General features: G+C 33.0%; 3 protein-coding genes across 11 annotated transcripts; 1 reads left to right on the forward strand and 2 right to left on the reverse strand.

The window, feature by feature from the left end:
* Positions 1 to 3,636: 3,636 nt before the first annotated feature.
* On the forward strand, positions 3,637 to 9,287 carry LOC131952090 (caspase-3). Its single transcript, XM_059314606.1, has 9 exons — positions 3,637 to 3,988; positions 5,057 to 5,233; positions 5,653 to 5,785; positions 5,953 to 5,966; positions 6,209 to 6,385; positions 6,722 to 6,944; positions 7,159 to 7,320; positions 7,453 to 7,559; positions 8,176 to 9,287. Exons 1-9 carry the CDS (start codon positions 3,821 to 3,823, stop codon positions 8,278 to 8,280), a joined length of 1,266 nt encoding a protein of 421 aa, XP_059170589.1. The 5' UTR covers positions 3,637 to 3,820; the 3' UTR covers positions 8,281 to 9,287.
* A 1,535-nt stretch (positions 9,288 to 10,822) lies between these two features.
* On the reverse strand, positions 10,823 to 25,234 carry LOC131952084 (uncharacterized). 9 transcript variants are annotated; one of them, XM_059314589.1, is made up of 2 exons: positions 25,176 to 25,234; positions 10,823 to 14,146 (listed from the first exon to the last, which is right to left on the reverse strand). In XM_059314589.1, the coding sequence occupies exon 2, from the start codon at positions 13,833 to 13,835 to the stop codon at positions 11,328 to 11,330; it is 2,508 nt and encodes an 835-aa protein (XP_059170572.1). In that variant the 5' UTR covers positions 13,836 to 14,146; positions 25,176 to 25,234; the 3' UTR covers positions 10,823 to 11,327. The 9 variants fall into 9 exon arrangements, with proteins under 9 accessions (XP_059170572.1, XP_059170569.1, XP_059170567.1 ...); XM_059314586.1 differs by lacking the exon at positions 25,176 to 25,234 and adding an exon at positions 21,963 to 22,092; XM_059314584.1 differs by lacking the exon at positions 25,176 to 25,234 and adding an exon at positions 18,014 to 18,225.
* LOC131952085 (uncharacterized) lies at positions 19,145 to 24,071 on the reverse strand. Its single transcript, XM_059314590.1, has 2 exons — positions 24,044 to 24,071; positions 19,145 to 22,293 (listed from the first exon to the last, which is right to left on the reverse strand). Exon 2 carries the CDS (start codon positions 22,281 to 22,283, stop codon positions 19,863 to 19,865), a length of 2,421 nt encoding a protein of 806 aa, XP_059170573.1. The 5' UTR covers positions 22,284 to 22,293; positions 24,044 to 24,071; the 3' UTR covers positions 19,145 to 19,862.
* Positions 25,235 to 25,339: the final 105 nt, after the last annotated feature.

The raw sequence follows: 25,339 nt of genomic DNA on the forward strand, positions 1-25,339 counted from the left end.
ATACTAAAACTTCAATTGAATGTAGGCTTCATGTACTCACTGATGAAATATCTACGCCGTGTATGAGAAGCAACACACCCTGACTCCTCTGATTTGAAAACCACCCCATGTTGCAAAAGTGAGTGTAAAACTTATTGGTGTGATGTCAGTGGCGCCCCCACCCACCACCTTTTTCTTTTGGTTTCTTTTCTTAGTGATAAAGGTTATCTACTCACCAATCAAGTGTATATCCTTGCGCTTTTAGCTGGCAAAAAAAGCGCCCCCCTCCCATGCACCATCTTGTAAAAAGTCACTGCCTTTATTTACGGTTACACAATCGTACAATACGCTTTAATACTATTGGTTTCTTTGATGATTGGTAAAGTTTATGAACTCACCAATCCAGTATTAACTTATCCGATTTTAGTCGGATGAATTTTTTGGAGTATATTTTAGTCGCCCTCCCCTAGCTACGCCCAGTGGCGTGCAGAGGGGGGGGGGGCGGACGGGGCCCAGGCCCCGGGCATCCACCACTGGGGGGCATCCAGCGGAGGTAAAAAAAATTTTTTTAATTAATTAGTTAATTTTTTTTTTTTTTTTTTTTTTTTTTTTTTTTTTTTTTTTAGTAATTTAAAAACTGTTGTGATATGTCGTGTCATAGTGTCATCTTAACTTTCCATATGTCTTGCGATCTCACTCAAAAAAATTGTAACACTCAATCGTCTGTCAGCCGTTTTAACATTACACTGTCCGTATGGCAAAACTTATATAGAAACAGCGGGCATCAGTGAAGGGTAGTCCTACGGAAGTCAATGATATTCCATTAATAAATGTGTGTCATATTTATTTAGTATAGTGTAGGGGCATCGTTTAGAGTACTTGTGACCAAGTTATTCCCATGCACTGTATTAGGGCATCTTTAAAGTAATATGCGCGTATTCGTTATACTCATTTTCAAGGACATCCGTCGAGTATTTAAATCATATTTATTTTTATACACTATAGGGGCATCTTTAAAGTAATTATTCGTATATTCATTATAATATATTTTATGAGCATTTACTAATATGTCCACTTCACTTTATAATACATTTTAAAGGCATCCATACAGTAAGTATGCCCATCTTCATTTTATATATTGTAGGGGCATCTTGAAAGTAATTAAGCTTATATTCATGTATTACACTCGAAGGACATGCAACAGTAATTACACCAATCATCGTTGTTTACATTGGGGGCATCTCTAAAGCTATTTTTTAATGTACTTCTTCATTATTATCCATTTTAAGGGCATCCAAAGGGTAATTATGCCCATATTATTATTATAAATTTTTGGGGCATCTTTGGTGAAATATATGGCCATTTGCAGTGTAATAACTTTTTTTTGTTAAATTGTATGGGCAGCATTCAGTGGCGTAGCTAGGATTTTCGGTCCCCTATGCAAAAATTAACAATGTTAATGTTAGTCGCCCGCCCTCCCCCACACTGAATGCCACTGCCTGTACACTAAGAAAGGACTTGGGGCCTTTTTTAAATTAAATTATTTCTACAGTAGAAAAAAAAAACTTGATTTCATTAATTTTTTAAAAATTATTTATATAAAATAAATATAAAAATTCCAATGTAAAAGTTTTAACTTTTTAAAAGAAGGAAAATGGCCCCTATTTGCCTTGGGCCCCTATGCCTTGCTTACTCTAGCTTTACGGTAGCTAAGCCACTGACAGCCATTAGTATATTTTTTTTTCATGCATTATATAAGCATACTTAAGAATAAGAATGCCCATATAATGTTTTTGATACACTGTAGCGACAATCTTAAGAATACGAATCAACATATTGTTTTCGATACATTGTAATGATATCATTCAGAATAATTGCGCCCATATTGATTTTTACAAATAGGAGGAGCATGCTTTAAGTAGTGTTAAAGTTAAAGTTTTGAACTCTGAGTAGAGCTTTCTTTAAAGTAGCACATGCAGAGCCAGTTTTATTTCAGTTAATAGTAGAGCTATCTATAGAGTTATTGAGCCCATAATGATGTAATGAAATGTGGGGATGCGGTGTGGGTTTTTAGGCTATGGAAGCCGTTAGTGGATTATCCCCCACCTGAACTAGACAGACGTACTTGGGTGTTAAATTTGTGAAAACGCGTCCAAGCCTAGGGAGGGTCTGACATAGCATAGTGGATTTTTAAACACAGTCCGATTTAGAAATGTTTTTTTTAAGCTGGCAGCTTTAGTGGTCATCCATTTATGACGTCCACACGGGGGGGGGGGGGGGGGGGGGGGGGGTCCGAAAAAAAATTGACTTTTGTGGACGCGTGTGGACAGGGGGAGGGGGGGTTGGCCCAATGTGGACGTCCACACATTAAATCTAACATTATTTTTGGTAGTGTGAAAGAAAAATATTTCCTAGCGAAGCTTAAGTTCAACTATCCTATCTCTCTGGCCCTTTAACCACCCAGCTTGGGTCTATGCCCTGGCTTAACCTGGAATACAATAAGATATCCAATTACAAGTTTCCCCACATTTGCATCCCAGGTCAAATACCAGGCGACCACTTCTCTAGGTAGGCTGGGTCATCCCAGTTCAGTTGTGAGACGGGAGAGGGGTGGAGAAGGGGGGGGGGGGGGGGGGTTAGCACGCTGTCCCTGTTCAGGTGTGGGACACGAAGGACAATAAAACACATTTGTACCAGTATTTGTAATACTATATACACTCAGAGTATATACACACTAAATGCAGTAGCTTGAGTAATAGTGGAAGAAGATTATGCAAAAACTTATAGTCAGTCTGGACGTCCACGACGGGATGGGGGGGGGGGTCCGTCAAAAGTGGACGTTTGTGGACGGGGAAGAGGGGGGGGGGGGTCCAAAATCCCAAAAATGTGTGGACGTCATAAATGGATGACCCCTTAGCCAACCAAGGTACACTTCTGTTATATTCAAGGTTAAGATAGTTTGAGAGTATCTAGCTAGCATCACCCATCTCTTTAAAGAGTTGACGTTTTGACCAAGTGGTTTAGAGAGAAAAATCTGAAACATCTCTAGTTCAATGCACACTCTCACCTGTATTAGTTACACTATAGGAATTCCTAAACAGGCCAAGAGAGAAACATCCCATTAATAAAGGCGTATCTGACGCCCTAATTGCAGACACGGACAGCGTTTTTGTCCCTGCGGTCCCGGGTGGTAATACAATACCGGATGAGACTCTTTTGTAGTGCATCACAGCCCCCCCCCCCCTCCCCACCACGACCCGTCCCGCAATTGTCTCCCCCCCCCTTCTCCCAAGTTCTAACCATTCATTCCATTTGGATTTAGCTGGCTGTAGTCAACGTTTTCATCTCAATTAAGATAAGTACATTTTTTTAAATAAATGATATATATATATATATATATATATATATATATATATATATATATATATATATATATATATATATATATATATATATATAAAAGTATTTATGGGGGCATCTTCCGCTTGATTTTGCCCCGGGCATCTACATAGGTCTGCACGCCACTGGCTACGCCTCTGCTAACAGAACAGGGCAGAGCGAGGCACTTGTGAAACGCTTTTCTAGCTCGGGAAAATTCCATTTGATGTCGGATTTCCCGGAGTTCAATTTATGAATATCGGGTTTACCCGATAGACCAAGCCTACGTAAAGTTAAGTAATAATTGACCATCTTAGTCGTCCTTTTCGCCATGTAGACCCAACCGTTATAGTTATTAGTTTATTATCTAGATCTATAAGTCCTACCTAGATCTAGCTCTTACACATACAAATTCGAATACTTATGGTCTAACTAATCAACTGTTTCGTTTCACCTTTGGAAAATGAGTGGCATGTCACTAGCCTCGAAGTTACACAGAGATCACAGCATCATAGTTCAAGTCGTCAACTGTTGCACCCATGACATCTCCAAAGATGTTAATTATGAAATTATTAAACACCACATAAATCTAGGGAACTTATTTTCATCAATGGCCCTTGAAAAAATTGAGGTGAGTAGAATTAGATCCTGATTATGTGTATTAGTATTGATTCAAGTCTTAAGCAGATTAAATTTGAGTTAACTTCTATCTAGAATCTAGATCTAGAATCTAGATTCTAGATCTTAAATCTAGTGTAGTAGAGTTAGGCCTACTGTAAATTTAGGTCTAATAATTCAACTTATTATATTATAATATTATATATATAATATATTATATATATATATATATATATAAATTAGGTTATACATATATAATATTATATATATATATATATTATAATATTATATATATATATATATATATACACACATATATATATATATATATATATATATATATAAATATATTATATATATATATATATATATATAATATTATAATTATTATATATTAATATTATATATGTATAACCTAATTTATATATATATATTTATATATTATATTTATATATATATATATAATATATATATATATATATATATATATATATATATTATATATATATATATATATATATATATATATATATATATATATATATATATATATATATATATATATATATATATATATATATATATATATATATATATATATATATATATATATTATAATATATATATATATAATATTATATATGTATAACCTAATTTATATATATATAATATATATATATATATATATATATATATATATATATGTATGTATATATATATATATATATATATATATATATATATATATATATATATATATATATATATATATATATATATATATATAAATTAGTTTATTCATATATATATATATATATATATATATATATATATATATATATATGATATAATATAATATAATTAGGCCTAATAGTAGTAGGCCCTAATAGGTCTATATTATTATAATATAGGTTCACTACCTGTTTTGTCAGCAGTTAGATTCTGTTTTGTACTGTATACAACAAACAACATGAAGGAAATGATGTATTACTTCTGTTGTTGTTCATAATTCCATGTATAAATATTTAAATGTGTTTCATACTTACAGTAACATTTTTAATGTATGCTGTTTCTTATGTAGTGTGGACAGGGATCCTATGATAAAATGACCAGAGTTTGTGAAAATGTCAAACGTCTCTCCTTGGACGGTTTTAGAAAGTTTGTTGGTGCTGTTGCAGAAGTAAATCAGAATACTGCGGAAAACATAAAGGCACAATACTCAAGAATAGCTAAGGAGCCTCTGATGCCAACCAATGAGGTTAAAAAAAAATTCTTATTTAACTGAATCAATGTTGACAAAATTGGCTTTTTGATATTTTAATCTATAAATTTTTTTTTAAGTTTCTTGTACTGTTATTTGTAATATTTTTAAAATAATAAACAGTTTTTATAAGAATGTTAAATTGAAAATAAAATACTCTTGCCTTTAAATGTTTAGAAGTATTTTAACAAGAGCATATGCTATTTTTCAAAAAAAAAATCTTTTTGTTTTATTCTAACAATTTGCATTATTAGTCTGCAACTTTGTATTGTGAAACCTTTTGTAACATTAAAGTAGATCATCTTTGCTAGCCTAATATCAATTTTAAATTCAGCTCTCAGGAATCATTTACAAAAATGATCTTTTGTTTCAGTTTAACAGTTTAATTATAATGTTATTAAAATGGTATTTTCCAGCATTCTTTAAATGAAACTCAACCAGTTCTGTGTTCATACAATGAACCACCTGCTGTATCCTCACATTCAAATGCAGCTTCTTCAGTTACACCACACTCATCTTTCTCTCAGATAAATCAGCATTCCGTTGCAGGTATGGTAAACTAGTACATTTTATCATCTGTAAAATTCTCACCTTTTTAAAATTTTAACTAAGATATTCAAGTTGTAGTTCATCATAAAGTGTGAAATACTTTTAAATATAAATTTAGAATAATTTTATTTTGGAATTACTTATTTAACTTTTATTTCAACTTTCAGGATTCAATCAAGTGGTAAGATATTCAAATTATAGACCTGCTGCTCAAAATATGTTCTTTTCTTTAAAAAAACAAACACTTGTCATTACAGTTAAATATCAATTAAAGTTACACATTGATTGAATTAATAAAATAAACTTGGTTTTTACTATTTGTTGTCAAAGCATTTAATATGAAACACATTTATATTGTTGCTTAGAGTTTTAAATTCACATTGCATTTGAACTATTGTAAACATAATTTAAATCTGTTTTCAGGAATCAAGGTACCCAATGTCCACAGTCCCACGTGGTTTTACTCTTATTATTAATAATAAGAATTTTAAAAATCCTGCTGATGAAAGAATTGGAAGTGATGAAGATGCTGAAAGAATGCGAGACATGTTTATTTTTCTGGGACATAACGTAACAATGGAAAAGAACTTAACAGCAAAGGTAGTTTAGTTTTATTTTAAAATCAAAGGTACTAGCTCATTTCTAGCATCCAATATTCCTCTCAATATTTTCATGGTCAAGCAATTAATTATATTTAAGCTGTTTGTTTAGTATCGCATTAAAAGAAAAATTAGTGCTAAAAGATGATTTCATATTAATTTTGCATTGTTACTAAAAAATTTATATATATATATATATATATATATATATATATATATATATATATGAAATGAGTATATGCAGATTTTTAAAAATAACTTTTAAATCCAGCTTTTAAAACTACGAATTAAAATTTGTTTTATTGATTTTTCATTTTTCCTCTTATTCCATAAAAAGCAAATGCGACAAAAGTTAACAGACTTTGCTAAACATAAAGCGCTTCATTCAGCTAGTGCTCTTGCTGTTGTTATATTGTCACATGGTATGGAAAATGATACTCTTTATGGTGTAGACTGGCAATACATTTCAAAATTTGAGATACAACAAATATTCAAAATTGGAAACTGTAGACAAATGAAGGGTAAACCCAAGCTATTTATATTTCAAGCTTGCAGGGGAGGTAAGTTTAAAGAGGATTTACTACATAATCAGTTTAATTTTGAGATACTATGTTTTGCATTAGTTTAAATTTTTCATTTAATTATAATATTAATTATAGTAGTAAAGTGTCTACTCAACAAGAAATACACTATTTTAAGCAAAAATTATATCTGCAGCATAAATTTAAAAAATTTAAAACTTAGTCCTAATCAATTTTATCTTTATTTCGTTAGTTTTTGAAGATAAATTAACACAAAACAGCAGTCAGCAACTTAGCAATGACAGTCCCAGCAGTCATGTTGTTTCCAACAGACAAGATGGAGCAGCCGCTGCTTTGAATCTTGATCGTACAGCAGAAACAGCTGACATGTGCTTTGTTCATTCTTCTTCCCTAGGTAATCACAATTCTACATTTTTTTTTAATCTATTCAACTGAAATAACTCAGAAATATTATTTAAATTAAAATTTAATGTTATTTTTCTACAAGAATTCTACAAGTATTGGTTTTTTTAAAACTATTTTTCAGGCTACAAAGCTTACAGAAGACAAATAGGGAGCCCTTTTATTGAGGTACTTACAAAATGTGTAAAGGAACTTGCTCGAGACACTGAATTCTTGGACATTATGCGACAGGTATATAATTGTTCAGTAATTATAAATATAATGTTTACAAAAAAGCCTTAACAAAAAGGAAATATTTTTAGAATTTTGCAAAGCAAGTTCATTTCCCCTTTATAAAGTCGATCTTGTGTTTAGTAGGTAATGGTTACATTTAATAAAAGTAAAGCTAAGATTGTTTTAATATTTTCGGACATCATGCGACATGAATGTAATTGTTGTTTTTTTTATAAATATATCTATAACTTGTTACATTCAGCAAACTATACAACACCTTTGCATTCTATACTAATGTTATGCTTTTTTTTCAAATGTTAAATCATAAAAAAAAACATAAAATGTTTGTTAGCAGTTCAGAAATTTTCAATGAGAAAAATAACACAATTCATAATTATATAAGATAAAACATTGCAATTTTTTACTTGCTAAAAACCTTTTTAATCCATACTTTAGTCATTTGCAACTATTTTTTTTTCAGCAATTTAAGTCAAATAGTTTTCTAACAGGGTGACTGTATGTCTATATTCTATTCTGGATTCCGCTCATAATTTGTGGATATTGTTGAATCAGAATTGATGTTTCATGGATAACACTAAGAAAAAACTCACTGAAATAAAATATTATGTTACAGGTACAGTGTGAACTAAGCAGCATTACACTTGGGGATGATGTGATGACACTACCAGATTTGACAACTCAGTTACTTAAAAAATTATACTTAAATCCCCCTTTATGAGCTACTACTTAGTAGTTGTGTTGGCTATAGTATTGAAATATAAACAGAACATCCTTGTCATTGAAATTTTGAAAACAACTTACATTATTAAACTAATAATTTTTAAAAAATATTTAAAAGTAGAATTCTTAGTTAAATTAGGTATAAAAAAGATAATGTAACATTTTAAAGCTTGAATACTTTTTAAATGTTTAAGTAAAGGTTTATAGATAATGTAACATTCTTAAGCTTAGAATAATTTTAATGTGTAATAAATCCGTCCAAAAATGCTGACCAAATTATCCCGATATATATTGAGTTTTCAGAAACAGGTGAACTTCACACTACCCCATAGGCTGTCAGGTTCAAAAAGTAACTTTACGTATAAACATATATAAAAAATATAAACACTTGACATTTTAAAAGCCTTCAATTATGATATCATGATCAAGTATTTTAAAAATACATATTATTAGTGAATATTTTAAAATAAACTATCACATGAATTTATGATTTATTTTAACATTATTTTTTATTTTTCATTTTTTAGATAAGTATTCAAGGTTATATGTTAAAGAAAGACATTGTGATACCATGTTATTATAATTTAAAAATTATTACAATTATGTGATATTTTTTTTTTTGTATTTTGTTTATTATTTGTATATACTTATCTCTATTTTGAATATCTCTAGTTTACAAACTAGGATTTTTTGTACATAATCCCATATTGAATTTTATTAAATGCATCAACCTTTAAATGGATCTAAAAATATATTAGTAAGCTTACAAGTGAAAGATATTGCTAAAAATTCATGTTCAGTAAAATATTGAAAAAACTAAACATTCATTGCTTTGCTCCTTATGTAATATTTGCATAACTGTTGGGTTTTGTGTCTTTTTAAAAGTATAATTTTTAAAAATATTCTGTGGCTACTGAAAGTGTCCCATAACGTCTCTGACAAGGTGACCAGAAACATGTGCAACTGAAAAAAGTGCAAAAAAACGCGCATTTTCTGTGTGCGCATTTTTCTGTTTGCGCTTTTTTCCAATGCAAAATTATTTTTTTTTGCAATTTTTGCCGTTGCGTTTTTTTCCGTTGCGCATTTTTATGAGAACCCCCTGACACCAGGGCAGTCGTCAAGGCATATTCTACCTTATTATTATAGAGGGTGATTAACTTACACTCAGTGTTTTTATACAGCACGTCTTGGGGCGTCTGGGTGGTAAAGTGGACAATCCTGCCACGTATCTAAAGGTCACATATCTAAAAAAATACTTGATTAGTAAGGCATAGATGTAATCTTCTTTAAAGTATTAGGCCAACATCAGCCCACAGCAAAGCGCGGGACTGGATCGCTTTTATATATATATATATATATATATATATATATATATATATATATATATATATATATATATATATATATATATATATATATGCTACATAACAGCAATTTTTCTATATCAGTTACATAATAGCCTTATTAGCCTAGTTTTTCTTAACAAAAGAATGCAACCACTATAGGAGAAATTTTAAATACCTAAGGTGCACATTTTCAACATTTTAAATAAAATTTTAAAACAAAAACAAAATATGATATATATTTATTTATAGCTTTATTATTTGAAAACTAATAAACATTTTAAAAAACATAATTGATTAGCCTAGAGTCATCATTTTAAATATTTGTTAGAGATGAGGGTCAAAATAATATTAATGTTTTAACAATCAAATTTTTTTGCTTTGATACTATGTAATAAATAGACAGGGAAGGATGTTTGAAAATCCAAAAAAGCCACATTAAATTGAATATGGAGTATCACATAGAATTACCCACAACCATATATTTAAAATAGAAAACTTAAAATGAATGTATCTATTTAAGTAAGAGAGGGAAAACACCTTAGTGGCTAGTAACCTATCAAACAACAGGGAAAAAAAGTTAAGTAATCATAAATTATGTTGATTAGTTATTTTTTTACCAATGCTACAAAATTACAACCTCAGATAAATTAACAGTAGTTTAATATAGGTCGAACCCTCGGGCAGATGAGGCTCGTTAGCTGGGTACAGCCACTCTTCTAGGAGGGACAACTCCAAAATTAAACAACCGCTGCCTTGTAGTTTGTTCTTGTTTGGACAAAGGCTATGGAAGCAAATTCAAAAAGAAAAGCAGGCTGAAATCGGAGTCAATGGCCTCAATGGCGCATAACCAGTTGACACGTAACGCTTAATTGTGTTGGAGGCGTGGTCGAGTCGGCAAAAAGCTCATGGTTGATAAATTCGAACAAAGTCTCGAGTTCAAACCCACTGGCAGATAAATCTCGGTCCCCTTCAACACTAATAATTAAGAACGAAGAAGAAGAAGATAATATAGGTAATTTCTTATCTACCTACTCATTTTTTTTCTTAACAAAACAGCTTAATTGAGTTCCTTGTTTCTACTTCCACTACTTTGTATATATATATATATATATATATATATATATATATATATATATATATATATATATATATATATATATATATATATATATATATATATATATATATATACATACATACACACACACATAAAAGTGTTTTTTATTTCTTAGTTTCTAGGCCGTAGGTTCCTACAAAAATCTTAAATTATTTAAAAAATCCTTAGAAAATTAATAGAGTTCTATTGCAACACGGAACAAAAATATCAAATTAGTAAATAGTATACTTTACTTAATTTTAAAATTACATATCTGTGACTAAAAACAGTAGATCTATTTCTAAAATTACATAGCATAAACAAGTATGATATACTTAAACATGCAATGGACATAATAAAAAATAATCTAATGCATATAATAAATAAAAGTATATTTGTAAGTTATTTTAAAACTGCACATTATTATTAACAATTATAACCAATAGTAATTTAAAGTCTCTGTAGTTTATGTATTCAAATAAGGAACTGAAGTTTAATGATTTAATTAAGGAAGACATTAAACATTCTTAGTTGGACTGCACATGACTAACACTTCTGTCATTAGTTAAACATTTCAAAAGAATATATGTATGATATTTCTAGTTACTGTCTAATTATACACTTGAAAAGTTTCATAAAAACATCAACATGTCTTTTTTCTCTGGGATTTTCCATCTCTTCCAAAACTTTCAACTCCTTATAAACTTGTATCTCTTCGGGATATTTCATGTCTTCTAATACTTTTATCTCCTCCAAAGCTTTCATTTCTTCCAATGTAAAAGTCAGCTGAGAGTGTCCAGAAAGTTCTTTGGGAATTCTAAGCTCGTCTTCGTGATTCTCCTCTTCTACCACAGCGATGATGGCATGCCTGGGCTTAGACCTTTTTTTAACTGAGGCAGCAAATATTTCCAGAGACTCATTTAAAAAATTAGCATCCTTATTAGTACTAGTGTGAGCTGTGTTGAATTTCATTTCCATGCTTGCATCTTTGTTTTTCATCTTTTTCTGTATGAAAATCAAAACAGTTGATCTAGATATGTAATAATTTATCTGGAAGGGGTTACTAAAATCTGTTGATTTGAGTACTAATAGATCGCAGTTGCTATTTAAAACCTCTTCTAAAATTTCAGAAAAACTATTGTCATTTTCAACATTGTCTGTTGGTTTTATGTTTTCAACTATAAATATGTCGCATGCTGTTCCCTGAATCAACCGATCAAGATGAGCGGCAGGGTATTTTTTAGAATGTGGATCGATTTGAAATTCTTCTTTAAAGATTTCCTGCCACAATCTTGTATGGATATCTGCCTGTTTCCCCTGTGTGAAGATGTCTTTGGCTGCCTCAAGTTTGATTGCCTGTACTACATGACTGTTTCTCCATGAGATACGCTGTCTGGTCTCTGGTCTCAAGTTGATCAACGACAGATACAGCAAAGCTAAATTTAGGTTGGTGTTTTTCAGTTGTTCTAGTTCTTGTTCTATTTGTGTCACGTCATTCCAATCTTCATCTGTCTTCTGGATAATTCTTTCCAGGTCAGGTAATGCACACTTAAACATACACATGAGTTTCTGTAATCTATCAAAGCAATTTATTTTAGGGTCCATTATATAATATAGCATATTTTCAGGCTCTACAAGAAACCCTTGCCATAAAAGCTGTTGATCCTCAGTATATGCTTCCTCTTCATCGAACAATAAAACAGCTGCACAGCGGATACTTAAAACAGCCATTTCTAAACACTTATTTTCTATTTCTTTGTAGTTATCCATTACAGAAGAGTTAGCAAACCTGATAGCACAGCAGAGTGCCATAATATAATAAGCATCAATATGACAAGCTGATAGAATCGTTCCCACATGAATAATTTTCTGACAAATATTCCATGCCTCATCATACTCTTTTGCCTGAAACATCTTAAAAGCTATTATACAATGACTGCCTGCAAAGACATAATCACTTTTAAGGAAAATTGTGTAATTCTTAATAGCTTCTCTTAGATAGGTGTTTTTAGCACTGTAAGCAGGCATTTTTAAGATACTTGATAACAAGAGTTTCACTACATCATTCCTGGTGTTTCTTCTGTTAATGGTATGATGAGCTTTAGGGAAGTTAGACTTAAACCTTTTAGCCTGAGAAAAATAAACACCACCTAAGTAGCTGTGTGCTAAAGACTCATTAGTTTTCTTTATTATTTCCTGTAATAAACTTTCTGCTTTAGAAAGATCTTCAACAGATACAAGAATTGGGCCCAGTGTTTCTAGAATATGCAAACTGTGTGGTTTCAATTCCACAGCAAGCTGACACAAGTCTGTGACTGAGTAATCTGATACATAAAACTTTTCCCCATGTTCATTTTTATTTATTCTTGCAAGCTCTACAAAGCAAATTGACTTTACTGAATTGCTCAAAGTTGATTCCAAAATTGAACTGAAAAGCTTAACTGCTTTGATAGTAAATTCATAATCAGTTTCATCACGCATTGGAAAACTACTACGCCTATACAAGATTGCTAACATAAGTTCTAGTTTTTCAGTCCCATTGAAGCTTTTATAATTTTCTTCATTAGTTTTTAATTCATTCACACAGTATTCCAAAATTTTAATGGCATTTTGTTTATTGGTTTTGTCAGTTGTTACAGCTATTTTAGTGTAAGTGTATCCTTGTTCGCATATTGCTTCTAGTTTAAATTGATTAAAGTCTTTACTCTGTTTGATTTCCTCTAGTTTTGCTACTACATTTTCAGCTTCATCAAACTGAAACATACTAGCCAACAAATATGCAAAATTAGTAAGAGCCACCAAATTTTCTGGACTTCTTTCTAAAATTTCCTTGTTAAGTTCCTCAGCCTTGTCAAAGTCTCCAAGTTCGGCGTAGACTCGAACCCTCAGGTTATCTTTCCATGTAGGATCAACAAGCTCTGGGTCTAATTGGTCAGTATTTTCTTCCAAGTGGCGTTTGAAGTAAGACCACAGGCCCTCACCTGTATTTGGCTTTTGCAACTCACAAGAGTTATTAAATCTGCTACCAAGATCTGCAGTCTCTAAGTTGAAAGAGCAAGGGAACTCATTTGTTTTTTCAATAAACTCCAGTAATTTTTTAACAACTGCCATCTTTCCTGGCCAAACTTTAAGAGCAGAATGAACAACAAAATATTAAATTCTTTAGAACTTGTTTTTTTTTATTTATTTTTAACAGTTGAACCTAACTATATATTAATTTCCCACTCTTATTTCTTCATTGGTTTCTTTTATCACAGTAAATTTGTTTTTTTAATCTGTTTTTTTTAAAGGTAAACCACTTGCGTTAAAAAACGCTATGTATTGTGAGTTGTTGTTTTTTCATGTTATGTCTAAACTTTTCTATTTTTTTTTCTAAGAATATAGCTTCATTTTTTTAACAGCTTACTCCCTCTAGATGTGAACTGAGGAAAAAAAAGATAAATATAATATTTTTTTAAATCATATTAAGGGGTCTCCACATAGGAGAAATGCTAACTGAGCTTGGTAAATAATTGTTGTTAGGAAAACTATTTGTTTATAAATTTCATATTCCTAGAATCAAATATAGTTTCAAGTATGCATATACTATACATTTGTTTATTGTAATATTAAAGCCACCCACCACTGCTTTAAATATATATATATATATATATATATATATATATATATATATATATATATATATATATATATATATATATATATATATATATGTTGGCTGGTACCAAATTGTTGATTCTTAAGTAAGCATGTTGGCTGGTACTATATTGTTTATTTTTAAGTAAAATGGTAACTTGGGTGCTTATTAAAGGAGTGGGTGACTAGGACTAGTTACAAAAACCCAAGGGGTTAATCTAAGATATTGGGGATGAGCAGGCCGGGGAATCTAAAATTTAATTAAATGTTATCGGCTCACTCTGGTCGTTTAAGGGCTACGAGCTCTATGCAGGTGCATGGGTGGCACGTAATGCTGGGAAGACACCCGCGGTGATTTATATCTAAAGTTGAGTTCGGGCATGCCGCTGGACGCCCCGGTAGAATCATTACTCAGGATCTCTGTTGTGGTCAGTTGTCAGGTGTGAAACGCGGCGGGAGTACCGCGTGGTCGTGCGTTAGCTCGAGCGGTGTATGACACGATCGTTAGCCCTGAGACAAAGTGAAGATCTATAGCGGTCAGTTATCGGATGTGCAACGCATGGGTGCATAGTGACCGGTGTTATCTCGAACGTCGAGAGATGGGACGGGGCCCAACTCGGGTTCTATAGCTCTAGGGAGATGATAAGGGGGTGAGACTAACCTATATATGAGGAAGGGCGACTATGTTGAGGTCTCTCTCTCCTACACACATAGCTGAGGCTAGACACGATGGTCTAGGCCTCGGATGGTGGCAGCCTTTAGGGCTGGCCACTAAGGCTGGATTATTGTCCCAGCCGATGTTTTGTTGCTGTACATATGTGCTTCGTTCCAGATATTTACATATGTGACCTATGTTTATACATGTGGCCAATGTTGTACCAGTGGCCAAACGTCTGCCGTGTAGATATGTTCTTCGTTCCAGTGGCCATTATCTTTGTGGCCCAATGTTTGTACCAGTGGCTCAATGTTTATTTCAGTGGCTGGAAACTTCCTGCCGTTTGAGTGTCGAGCTAGATTGTTGTGAGTACGGATGAGTATTCATAGAAGGACTCAAACCGTGTTTGCTTAGTGGAATCAGAACTAGTGATGATAACATTTACCCGTGTGATTCTGAGATTACATAGCAGTGCAAGTAATAAAGTTAGAACTAGAGACGATGACATTTACGTTTTGATTTTGAGGTTACCTAGCAGTACAAGTGACATTAGGACTAGGAAGAACAACGTTTACACTTGTGATTCTGAAATTACTTAGACAGTGCAAGTATTTAAGTTAGGACTAGAGGAAATGGCATTTACATGTGTGAATTCTGAGTTGTGTAAATGTAGATTTGCTATTCACACTTATATATGTGTTTTCTATGAATTAATGTCAATTACCACGGTGACTAATTCTGCATTGAAATGTAAGTTTGATTGTTATATTTGTCTTTTTGACTTGTATTAGAAATTCAAGTGATGTTTTCTTGAATATGAAAGACTGGCCAGGTCTTATTTGTATTGTGTCTTTGCTTTTAACATATAAACCTTTGTGACGTCAAACAAAGATAAATAAATGCATATTATGTGTGTTTACTATGTTTTATTTTTAGTTTAATATTGGTGTTGTATAGATTTTAATTAGTTTTGCTCAGGTCTTATTAGACCCCTTTGTCACCACGCAAAGGAGCACGGATGAGTGAATAAGATCACCTCTTCGGTTTATCCCCGCCCTAACATTTGGTGTCAGAAATGGGATATAAGATTTCTATTTCTCGACGAACCCCTAACATATATATATATATATATATATATATATATATATATATATATATATATATATATATATATATATATATATATATATATATATATATATATATATATATATATATATCAAATAAAACAAAAAATAAAGCATATTATATATAAATTTATTCATCTATTCATTTTTAATTACATTTTTTAAAAAAGAAAAGAAAAAGAAAGGGCTTAAGTTGAAACAAAAAAGTATTAACTATTTAAGATTACACACAGAAATAATAGTACTTAATTTATAATGGATAGTTTGAATGAGTACCATATTGGTACTCATTTTTATATTTCTAGCCTTAATAGGAGAGGAGAAATATTTTTTTCTATTCAAAATGTACAGTCTTATATAAGCTCTGTAAAAAATAAAGCTAGTGGGAAACAAAAATGAAAATTTTATAAAATATGTTTGCAAATTTTTGTAAAATTCTAATGATAAATTATGAAACAGTAGTGGTTATTTCATGAAAATTTGCATTAATAATTGTGCAGGCTTGTTTCTGTTTGGTGGTATGTTTTATTTTTTAAAATCTACATACAGGAAAAAACAACTTGGCCGAACAACTTGGCCGATGAAGGTCTGATTCTTAAAAAATTCATTAAAAATGTATCTGTAAAAATAAATTACAATTTCTTTATAAAATAACAACCACAAGGGTTTTTTTTAAACTCATTTTGTATAGTTTTTGTGTGCAGGCAAGTGTTTATATATTAAAATAAAGTTCATTTAGAGTATATACAGAGTTTCTTCCAAGCATCTCTTGATTTCAAATTAATTCTTTAAGGCAAAAATGAAAGAAAATGAAAAGTAATTGCACTATAGGTTATAGCTGAACCTCAGTAGATTTTGAAAATGTGGTTGTATTGGAAATTAATAATATCATGTTAATTTTGAATTCATGAGAGACAGTGGTAAAACAAAATTTGAAAAATCATTCAAGATCTCTGGGCAGGTTTTTGTATGAAAAGTATCTCTCTTTGTCCAAATGCTAATATACTAATTAATCATTGATATAGAATATTATATATAAATTACTATAATCTATATAATTATTAATTATTAATATATTATATAAATAATCCAATAATTATTAATCCAATTGCTATTGTATATATTAATTATTAATTAATATATACAATAGCAATTGGATTAATAATTATTGGATTATTTATATACAATAAAAATCTAAATATACATGTTTATGCTTAAACTTGATGTCATTTTATAGGGTATATATTGTGTTTAACTAGCCTACACGCTAGACCTGATAATGTGGCCTGTCTGGGTTTTTTTTAAAATTGTTTTGGGTTTATTTTTTTTTCTAACGTAAAGAGACACACCCACCATTTGGTTGAGGCCCGTCTGGGGATTTTGTTCTGTTAGGGAATCGTATTCGGTGTACGTTTATGAAAATCGGAATTAATAGAATTTTATGTAGCACTATGACTGTCTTTAACTAATATAATAAAATAGATTAGAATCTAGATCTTTTTCATGTTCCATTTGCTATCATTTTGTTTTGTTTAACAATCGATATATCTAGATCTATGTTAATAATTTATATTCCAATTTCGCAACTTGAAATACGAAATAAACATATGCCATGGCAACACATCGATCTACATTCATAGTACATTGACCTACTTATCTCAACGTTGTTTTTTATTTCCCAAAGTTATAAAACGATGAATGACAACCAAGTAGACCTAAGCTAGGCCCTAGCTAGTATTATATCTAGATCTACAATCCAGTGGCAGAATAGGCTACGGAACTTGAAATGTAGACCTAGAAATTAGGACTAGATTTAGATCTACATCCGTATTGTAACGATTATGAAATAAGCCTACTTACTTAGTACTTACTTTATTTATTTAAGATAAGTCCAGCAACACGCATTGTTGAAGTTAAAACCAGACTTTGTATACAACTTGTAGATCTAGATTCTACTTGTTTTTTTTTTGTTTTTTTTTTTAACTATCGGTTAGAATCTGTTAAACATAGACTCTCTGTCTGTGTATATTCAAATATTGCATTTCCCATTAATGCCCATTATACTTATAGTCCTAATCTAGATTCTAGATCCCTAGATCTAGTCCAAAGTCCTAAGCTATACTATAAATAATTTTAGGTTTCATTTTCTATATCGGCCTATTTAAAAAAGCTCTTACTGTTAGTACTGTTAGTGATTTTTAACTTTTGAAAACTTGTAGATCTCTACTAAAAATTTTAAAAGGCCGTATCTTAGCTCCAAATGAAATTAGAGCCACAAAATTGGTATCAATGTGGTGATGGAAAAAACCTAGATTTGTTTTCTGGTATAATTTTATTTGCAGTTGCTGGAGTTTAAAAATACGTACAACAACCTACTTGTAGGGGTTACTTGTTAAATATTCTAGTTGTTTCTTTTATAATCTACTTGCCGTTTTAATTTATTAATCTGTGTTGTCATACAATATTTGCGTATCCTAGCTAGTCGTGCAGTTTTAAAAATGCGTTAGGGCCCAATAGTCTGAGGCGTAGAGACCCTTCCCGGCGCCCGGGGACAAACTTTCAATTTGGCGCCCCCAGTCGTGAGCAAATTTTTAATTTGCACCCCCCCCCCCCTTCATCTTTTCGATTGCAACCCCCCCCCCCCCCCAACTGCAAAAATGCAGCTAAAATGACATTTTAATTTGTTTTTACAACCCATTTTTGCGCCCCCTATGTTCGGCGCCCGGGGACATATGTCCCCCCCTGCCCCCCCCCCACCGCTACGCCTCTGCCAATAGTGGTACCTCGACATACAAGTGCCCAAGAGACACGAGTTGTGGAGCGAGCTAAAATTTGCTTTGGGTCGAGCACATTTTGAGACACGAGTAACCCGATTAGCGGGCTTAGGGGTCATCCATATGGCGTCACCTTTATTTCTAAACGAGTTTTACCTCCCTTACCTCTTAGTCACACATCGTCATAAAAACCCAGACCCCCCCCCCCCCCCATATTAAAATGACGTCACACCTCAGCCTACAACCGCACCCTTCCACAAAACTGCATTTGAATTTTTTTTAAACATCGATTTTTTTTTTCTTCTTTCAAAAATATTAACTGATCTCGGTCAACGCTGGGTATTTTAATCAAATTCTATTACAATTTATTAAAACGATTTTTTAAAACGCAAAATAACGTCCGAAATTCAGTTTCTATCATTACTTCTTTAAATTGCAAAGAGTGTTTCACACCAGGACCCCCTCCCCCTTACGACTATGAGTGTGACATCATTAACAGTTCGTGGAAAAGAAGCACCGCAAAAAGTTGCACCTGATTAAACTATTTTAATTAGTGACACCTAACTCAGCTTAACATTCTGAAAAGGAGGAACAAATGAAACCTTATTGGACTGGTTTAATTTTAACGGCCTTCGTGGGAAAAAAATGGGGACAGCGTGGTAAAAGAAAAGCAAAGGCCAGCGAATAGAAGAGCAGTGACGATACTAAAGCGATCATAACAAAACATTTTATAGTACAATTTAGATTCAGTGAATTTTAGTCACATTAAGTTTAGGGATAGACTAAAGGCCTAAAGTGTAGCTTTAAGAATGTAACTGTGTAAAATTTAATAAGTAATCGAAAGATAAGCCACTACTCAGAAATAAGATGTCTATTTACATAATTGATTTTTCTAAGTTTCAAAGTTTCAAACCAACAACTTAAAACCATCCACATGACCTTTCACCTAACATTGTCTAACGATTGTTTTAAAAAGTTTCATAAAAACATCCACTTGACCATCTTCTCTAGAGCTGCTCATCTCTTCCAAAACTTTCACCTCCTCCAATGTAAAAGTCAGCTGAGAGTGTCCAGAAAGTTCTTTGGGAATTCTAAGCTCGTCTTCGTGGTTCTCGTCTTCTACCACAGCGATGATGGCGTGTCTGGGCGTGGTTCCTTCTTTGGACGAGGCAGCAAATATTTCCAGAGACTGTCTCAACACACCTGAGTCGTTCCCATCTGATCTGGTGGGGGTTGGGTTCAAGGTCGTTTCGTTCCTGTTGCTCTGTTTTCGTTTCTGTTTCTGTAAAACAATCAGAACGTTTGACCTAGATATGACCTGTCTTATCTCGTCTGCGTCTAAAACGTCTGCTGACGTCATCACAGTTAGGCCACAAATATTTGTGATAAGGTCTTTCAAAACTTGTGACATTATGACGTCATTTCCTCTGTGGTTTGTTGTCTTGATGTTTTCGACAATAAAAACATCACAACTTGTTCCTTTAATTAACCGGTCTAGTAAAGCCACTGGGGTAGTTTTAGACTTTGGGTCGATTTGAAATTCCTCATGAAAGATTTCCTGCCATATTCCATCATGGCAGACTCCCAGTTTCCCCTGTGTGAAGATGTCTTTGGCTGCCTCAAGTTTGATTGCCCGTACTACATGACTGTTCCTCCATGAGATACGCTGTCTGGTCTCTGGTCTCAAGTTGATTAACGACAGATACAGCAAAGCTAAATTTAGGTTGGTGTTTTTCAGTTGTTCTAGTTCTTGTTCTATCTGTGTCACGTCATTCCAATCTTCTTCTGTCTTCTGGATAATTCTTTCCAGATCAGGTAAAACGGAACTAAATAGAATTACCAACTTTTGTAGCCTGTGGAAGTTGTTAAGTCTAAAATCCATTACGTGGTATAATATAAAACCCCTAGGCCTTTCACGAAGCCCTCTCCACAACAGATAATAATCTACTGTATACCTTTCAGCCTCTTCCACCATTAAAACAGCCGCATAGCGAAGACTTAATACCACCATTTCTAAACATTTCTTTTCCACTTCTTCAAGGCTTTCTACATCTGAAGAATGTATACATTTTAAGGCATAGCAGAGCGCCATGACATAATAAGCATCAACGTGGCAAGCTGACACCTTAGATTTATCCCCACTTACAATTTTCTGACAAACTTTGAAGGCATCGTCATACTCGCGAGCTAAAAACAGTTTAAAAGCTATTTTACAACAATGGCTGGCATTACAGGCATCACTGCTTGTGTACACTCTAAAACAATCAACAGCTTTCCTCATATAGGTGTTCCTATCGCCGTAAGAAGGTAGATTACTTATGATTGTTAACAATTGTCTCACAAGATTATTCTTTATGTTAAATGCTGATCTCCAAGTGTCATTCTTACACCGGGGGAAATCAAACTTGTGTTTTTTAGCCTGGGAAAAGTAAACACCACCCAGAAAAGCATAATTCAGTGGGTCGTTTGTGTTTCTGATTATTTCCCTTAGTAAATTTTCCGCTCTATAAAAATCACGGACTGAAACTAAAATCGGACCGGCAGTAGTTAGAACTCGGGTACTGTTTGGCTTTAGCTCTACTGCTTGTTGGCACATGTCCATAACGGATTCGTCCATGTTTCTGTTCAATCTTGCCAGTTTGACGTAACAAATCGCCTTAACGGAGTCACTTGTGGTGGAATCTTTGATAGAGCTAAGCAGATTGACAGCTTTGGTGATAAATTCCTCGTTATTTTCGTTAAAATCGCGGTTGCCGTTACGTTTGTACAAGGATGCCAACATGAGTTCAAGTTTTTCTGTCGTCTTTCCGTCACTGTTGATCCCCTTCACGCAATACTCAAGAATTTTAATTGCGTTTTGAACGTCGGGTATGTTATGAGGATTTAAAATTTTATAGTGCGTGTAAGCTTGCTCTACAATAGCCTCGAGCTTCAACTGATCGAAATTCTCACTCTTTTTTATTCCTTCCAATTTTTCTAGAACATTTTCAGCCATGCTAAAATTTAACTCATATGCGAGCAGAAACGCAGTATTTGCCGTACCCACCAAATTTTCTGGGCAGCTTTCTAGAACTTTCGAGCTAACTTCCTTAGCCCTTTCAAAGTCTCCAAGTTCAGCGTAGACTCGAGCCCTCAGGTTATCTTTCCATGTAGGATCAACAAGATCTGGGTCTAACTGATCCACGTCTTCTTCCAGGTAAGATTTCAGTCTTGACCAAATACCTTTCTGCAGCTTTGGCTCGCGGAGTCCATTGGTGTTGAATACTTGACCCCCCACGTCAAGATTAGCAGATCCCAAATTAAACGAACATGGGAATGCTTTCATCTTCTCCACAAAGTGGCACAGCTTTTCGATTTTGGATGACATGTTTGAGTCTCTATACAAAATAGAAAAATATTCAAACGTTTATTTTATTTTACAAAATATATTTATAAGAGCTGTATTGCAAAAATATTTTTAAAAATGTTTAAATAACATTCAAAGATAGCACTACGGTCTATAGTAAGAGTCTTATCTTAGATGAGACGTGACTTAAGTGTCTTGTCCTTATCCTAGCCACTAGCCTAGCAAACTCCTCAGTCTGCTTTTATTTGTCCATTGTCTGAACTCCTGTTCACTTTTACTTTCTATTTTTTAACGCCCTTTCATAACGTCAAAGAAGTCACTTCTCTGTCGTCGAGTCTTTGTTGAAAATGCTCGAGAAGATTTCGATCTTATCTTTTTTACTTTCTCGTATATACGAAGTAGGCCCTATAGAGAAAGTCTTGTAATCGTGCAAAAAAAAATCGAGATTTTTACAAATCTCGACGTTTTACACCTCACTGATACGGAAAAACATAATTTTGTAATCTTGTCAGCATGTCTGTGTGTCTGTCTGTCTGTGTGTGTGTGTGTGTGTGTCTGTCTGTTTGTGTGTAAACACGATAACTTGAGTACCGTTACAGCTAGGTTGATGGAATTTCATATATAAGTATTTTCTCAAAATCGTAGATCCGTATCAACTTTTGAGCGATTTCCGATAACCGGAAGTCGTACTTTTTCTACTTTGAATTTTTCAAAAGCCTATAACTTGAGTACTATTTAGGATAGATAAATGAAATTTCACATGTAAGTAAAAGATCTAATTCTCTAGCTTCTGTCAAATTTTGAGTCATTTCCGTTGACCGGAAGTACTAATTTACGCTATTTCCTATTTCTCAAAAAACGCATGTAAATTTATAAAGTACTAATAATACTGCGCACTATTATGCACATTTTGTTTTGGCGTTCGCTTGGTGCGCAATTCTTTTTTCTATGAGATTCTATTCTATTTTTAAAAGTTTAAGTAATTAAAAAATCATGTCTATATTTTAAGTTATATAAGAATATTCGAGAAAGTTTTGGGGAGATCACTCCCGGTTTATTTATTTTTTTGCATAGTCCATCATATCCTATTTTCTAAACGTGTTAGTATGCTGATATTGGCATTTTACTATGTCGCACATCATCAACATTCCCGCGTAGCCTTGCGTAGCATAGGGACACAATCACATCTCTCTATCGTTCTTGGGTTTGGGCGATTCCTCCAATTTATGTCCATGATTTTTCCTGTTTGTAATGCTTCGCTGACAACTGATTTGTATACACTACAACCTATTCTTTTTTACGACCGTTACTGTCTTTTCTTTCTCAATTAAATCCCAGCTTCCGCTGTTAGGTTCGCCATAAGTGTTACGATACTAGCTGCATATAACGTAGAGGTTTGAACCCTGAGCTTTTGAGTTGTGTAGCAGTAGTTTTAACAGTGCAGCGACTCACGTAGCCTACTCTGCCATATGAAGTTTGAGATAGTTAGCGTGCTCTACCACTAAACCACACCACAGCCAGTACCCTTTACTGCTTGGTTTGGTTAGATGCCGTAGTCTTGAAAGAAACTGTCTTGGTCTTCATCGGGTTGACAAATTTACAGGAATCAGTTGTTTTTTTTTAAGGATGTCTTTTCTTCCGATTTAAGAGAACCAAAAAAACTTCTAATTACTAGACATGTATCCGTCTGAGAAGTATCATTGGTGATAGGCCTATAATAATTAACCTATAATAATACAAAAACATTTACAAATGAATAAAATATTGATAAGTTATCCAACCTGTATGGAAATTATGCTCAGACTGATCAGTAAATTTTAATGTTGATTATATACTTATTTTATAACACAATCTTAAATTATCTTTTACAAGGGTTCTCAGGCTTTTCATCTCAAATTGATAGGTTTATTAGATTCCGCATATACAGTTTATCACGTAGGCCGTAGGTTAATTAAGGTAGTCACGTCTTGCTTAGTGACCCTCGTTGGACGTATGTGAAATGTGTGACATGGAGGAAGGAGAGGGGGGGGGGCTAAGAAAGAGAGACATTACACTTCTGTATTTTCTAAAGTAATTTTTTTAAACCGAACTTAAACCGTTCTTTTTGCATGCTTAAACCCTTTTTTTTTGTAAATTGAAATAAAGTTTGATTAAGGTCAATCTTGAATCTTAACAATGGAACCGCTAAAAAGTTTGATCAAGGTCAATCTTGACAATGGAACCGCTAAAATTTTCAGAAACTTAATAGCAACTAAAATGAACTAGCCAGGTTTCTGGATGAATCAGGCTAGCTTGCAAAAACAGTATTTGTTATTTATGTCCCTGAAAGCGAATCACGTTGATTAAAATTCTAGACATTGCTACTTCAAAATAGAAAAATTGAATACTGTTTTTTTTAATAATTATAACATAAACGGCAACCACGATGAGACTGCCTTCATAAAAAATAACAAGATTTTTTTTTAATTAACGATTCCAATAGTATTTTTTGAAGCGTACTGCTCCGACATATAGCACTTTTCTATTACACAAACTAAATCTGAGTTGTATTATTGTTGTTATTGTGAGTAATAGTGTATATAGTAGTATATACCGTCCTCATTAGCATGTTTATCCGCTGTAACAAAATACTATATCAGAGGGTAAATAGTGTGTGTTCTGTCCCCATTGGGGACGGAGTGGTCTAGCCCTAGAGAGCTGGACTGCTAACCCGTAAGTCTCGAGTTCGAATCTGGGTTCAAGACAGTAGACCACCCAACTCTGATGGGTACCTAACTCACGTTAGGGAAAGTAAAGGCGGCTGGGCATAGTGCTGACCACACTATCTCTTCATATGCCGAGGTCACAGAAACAATTGAACTCTACTTCACTTGCCCCATAGACCGTCAGGTTTGAAAAGGAAACTTTACTTACTTTACTGTCCCCATTAGTGTGCATATCCGTCATAACAAAATACTATATCAGAGGGTAAATAGACACATGAGTTTGTTATGCGATGCGCTATTGGGTCCGTCCGTTTGAGAACCGTTCAACGAAAAGATAAACCCCACCTACGACTTCTAACACCTGACCGACAC

This window comes from Physella acuta, unplaced genomic scaffold (genome assembly GCF_028476545.2).
Source record: "Physella acuta isolate Inbredline_101_S28 unplaced genomic scaffold, ASM2847654v3 ptg000851l, whole genome shotgun sequence".
Classification (NCBI taxonomy): domain Eukaryota; kingdom Metazoa; phylum Mollusca; class Gastropoda; family Physidae; genus Physella; species Physella acuta.

What these genes read in the sequence shown, in the direction of transcription:
- LOC131952090 (XM_059314606.1), top strand. Translation starts at nt 3,821, where the DNA reads ATGAGTGGCATGTCACTAGCCTCGAAGTTACACAGAGATCACAGCATC. An exon ending in ATTTCAAGCTTGCAGGGGAG is followed by an intron (nt 6,945 to 7,158) that starts GTAAGTTTAAAG and finishes TTATTTCGTTAG; the next exon opens with TTTTTGAAGATAAATTAACA. An exon ending in TGTTCATTCTTCTTCCCTAG is followed by an intron (nt 7,321 to 7,452) that starts GTAATCACAATT and finishes ACTATTTTTCAG; the next exon opens with GCTACAAAGCTTACAGAAGA.
- LOC131952084 (XM_059314589.1), bottom strand. Translation starts at nt 13,835, where the DNA reads ATGGCAGTTGTTAAAAAATTACTGGAGTTTATTGAAAAAACAAATGAG.
- LOC131952085 (XM_059314590.1), bottom strand. Translation starts at nt 22,283, where the DNA reads ATGTCATCCAAAATCGAAAAGCTGTGCCACTTTGTGGAGAAGATGAAA.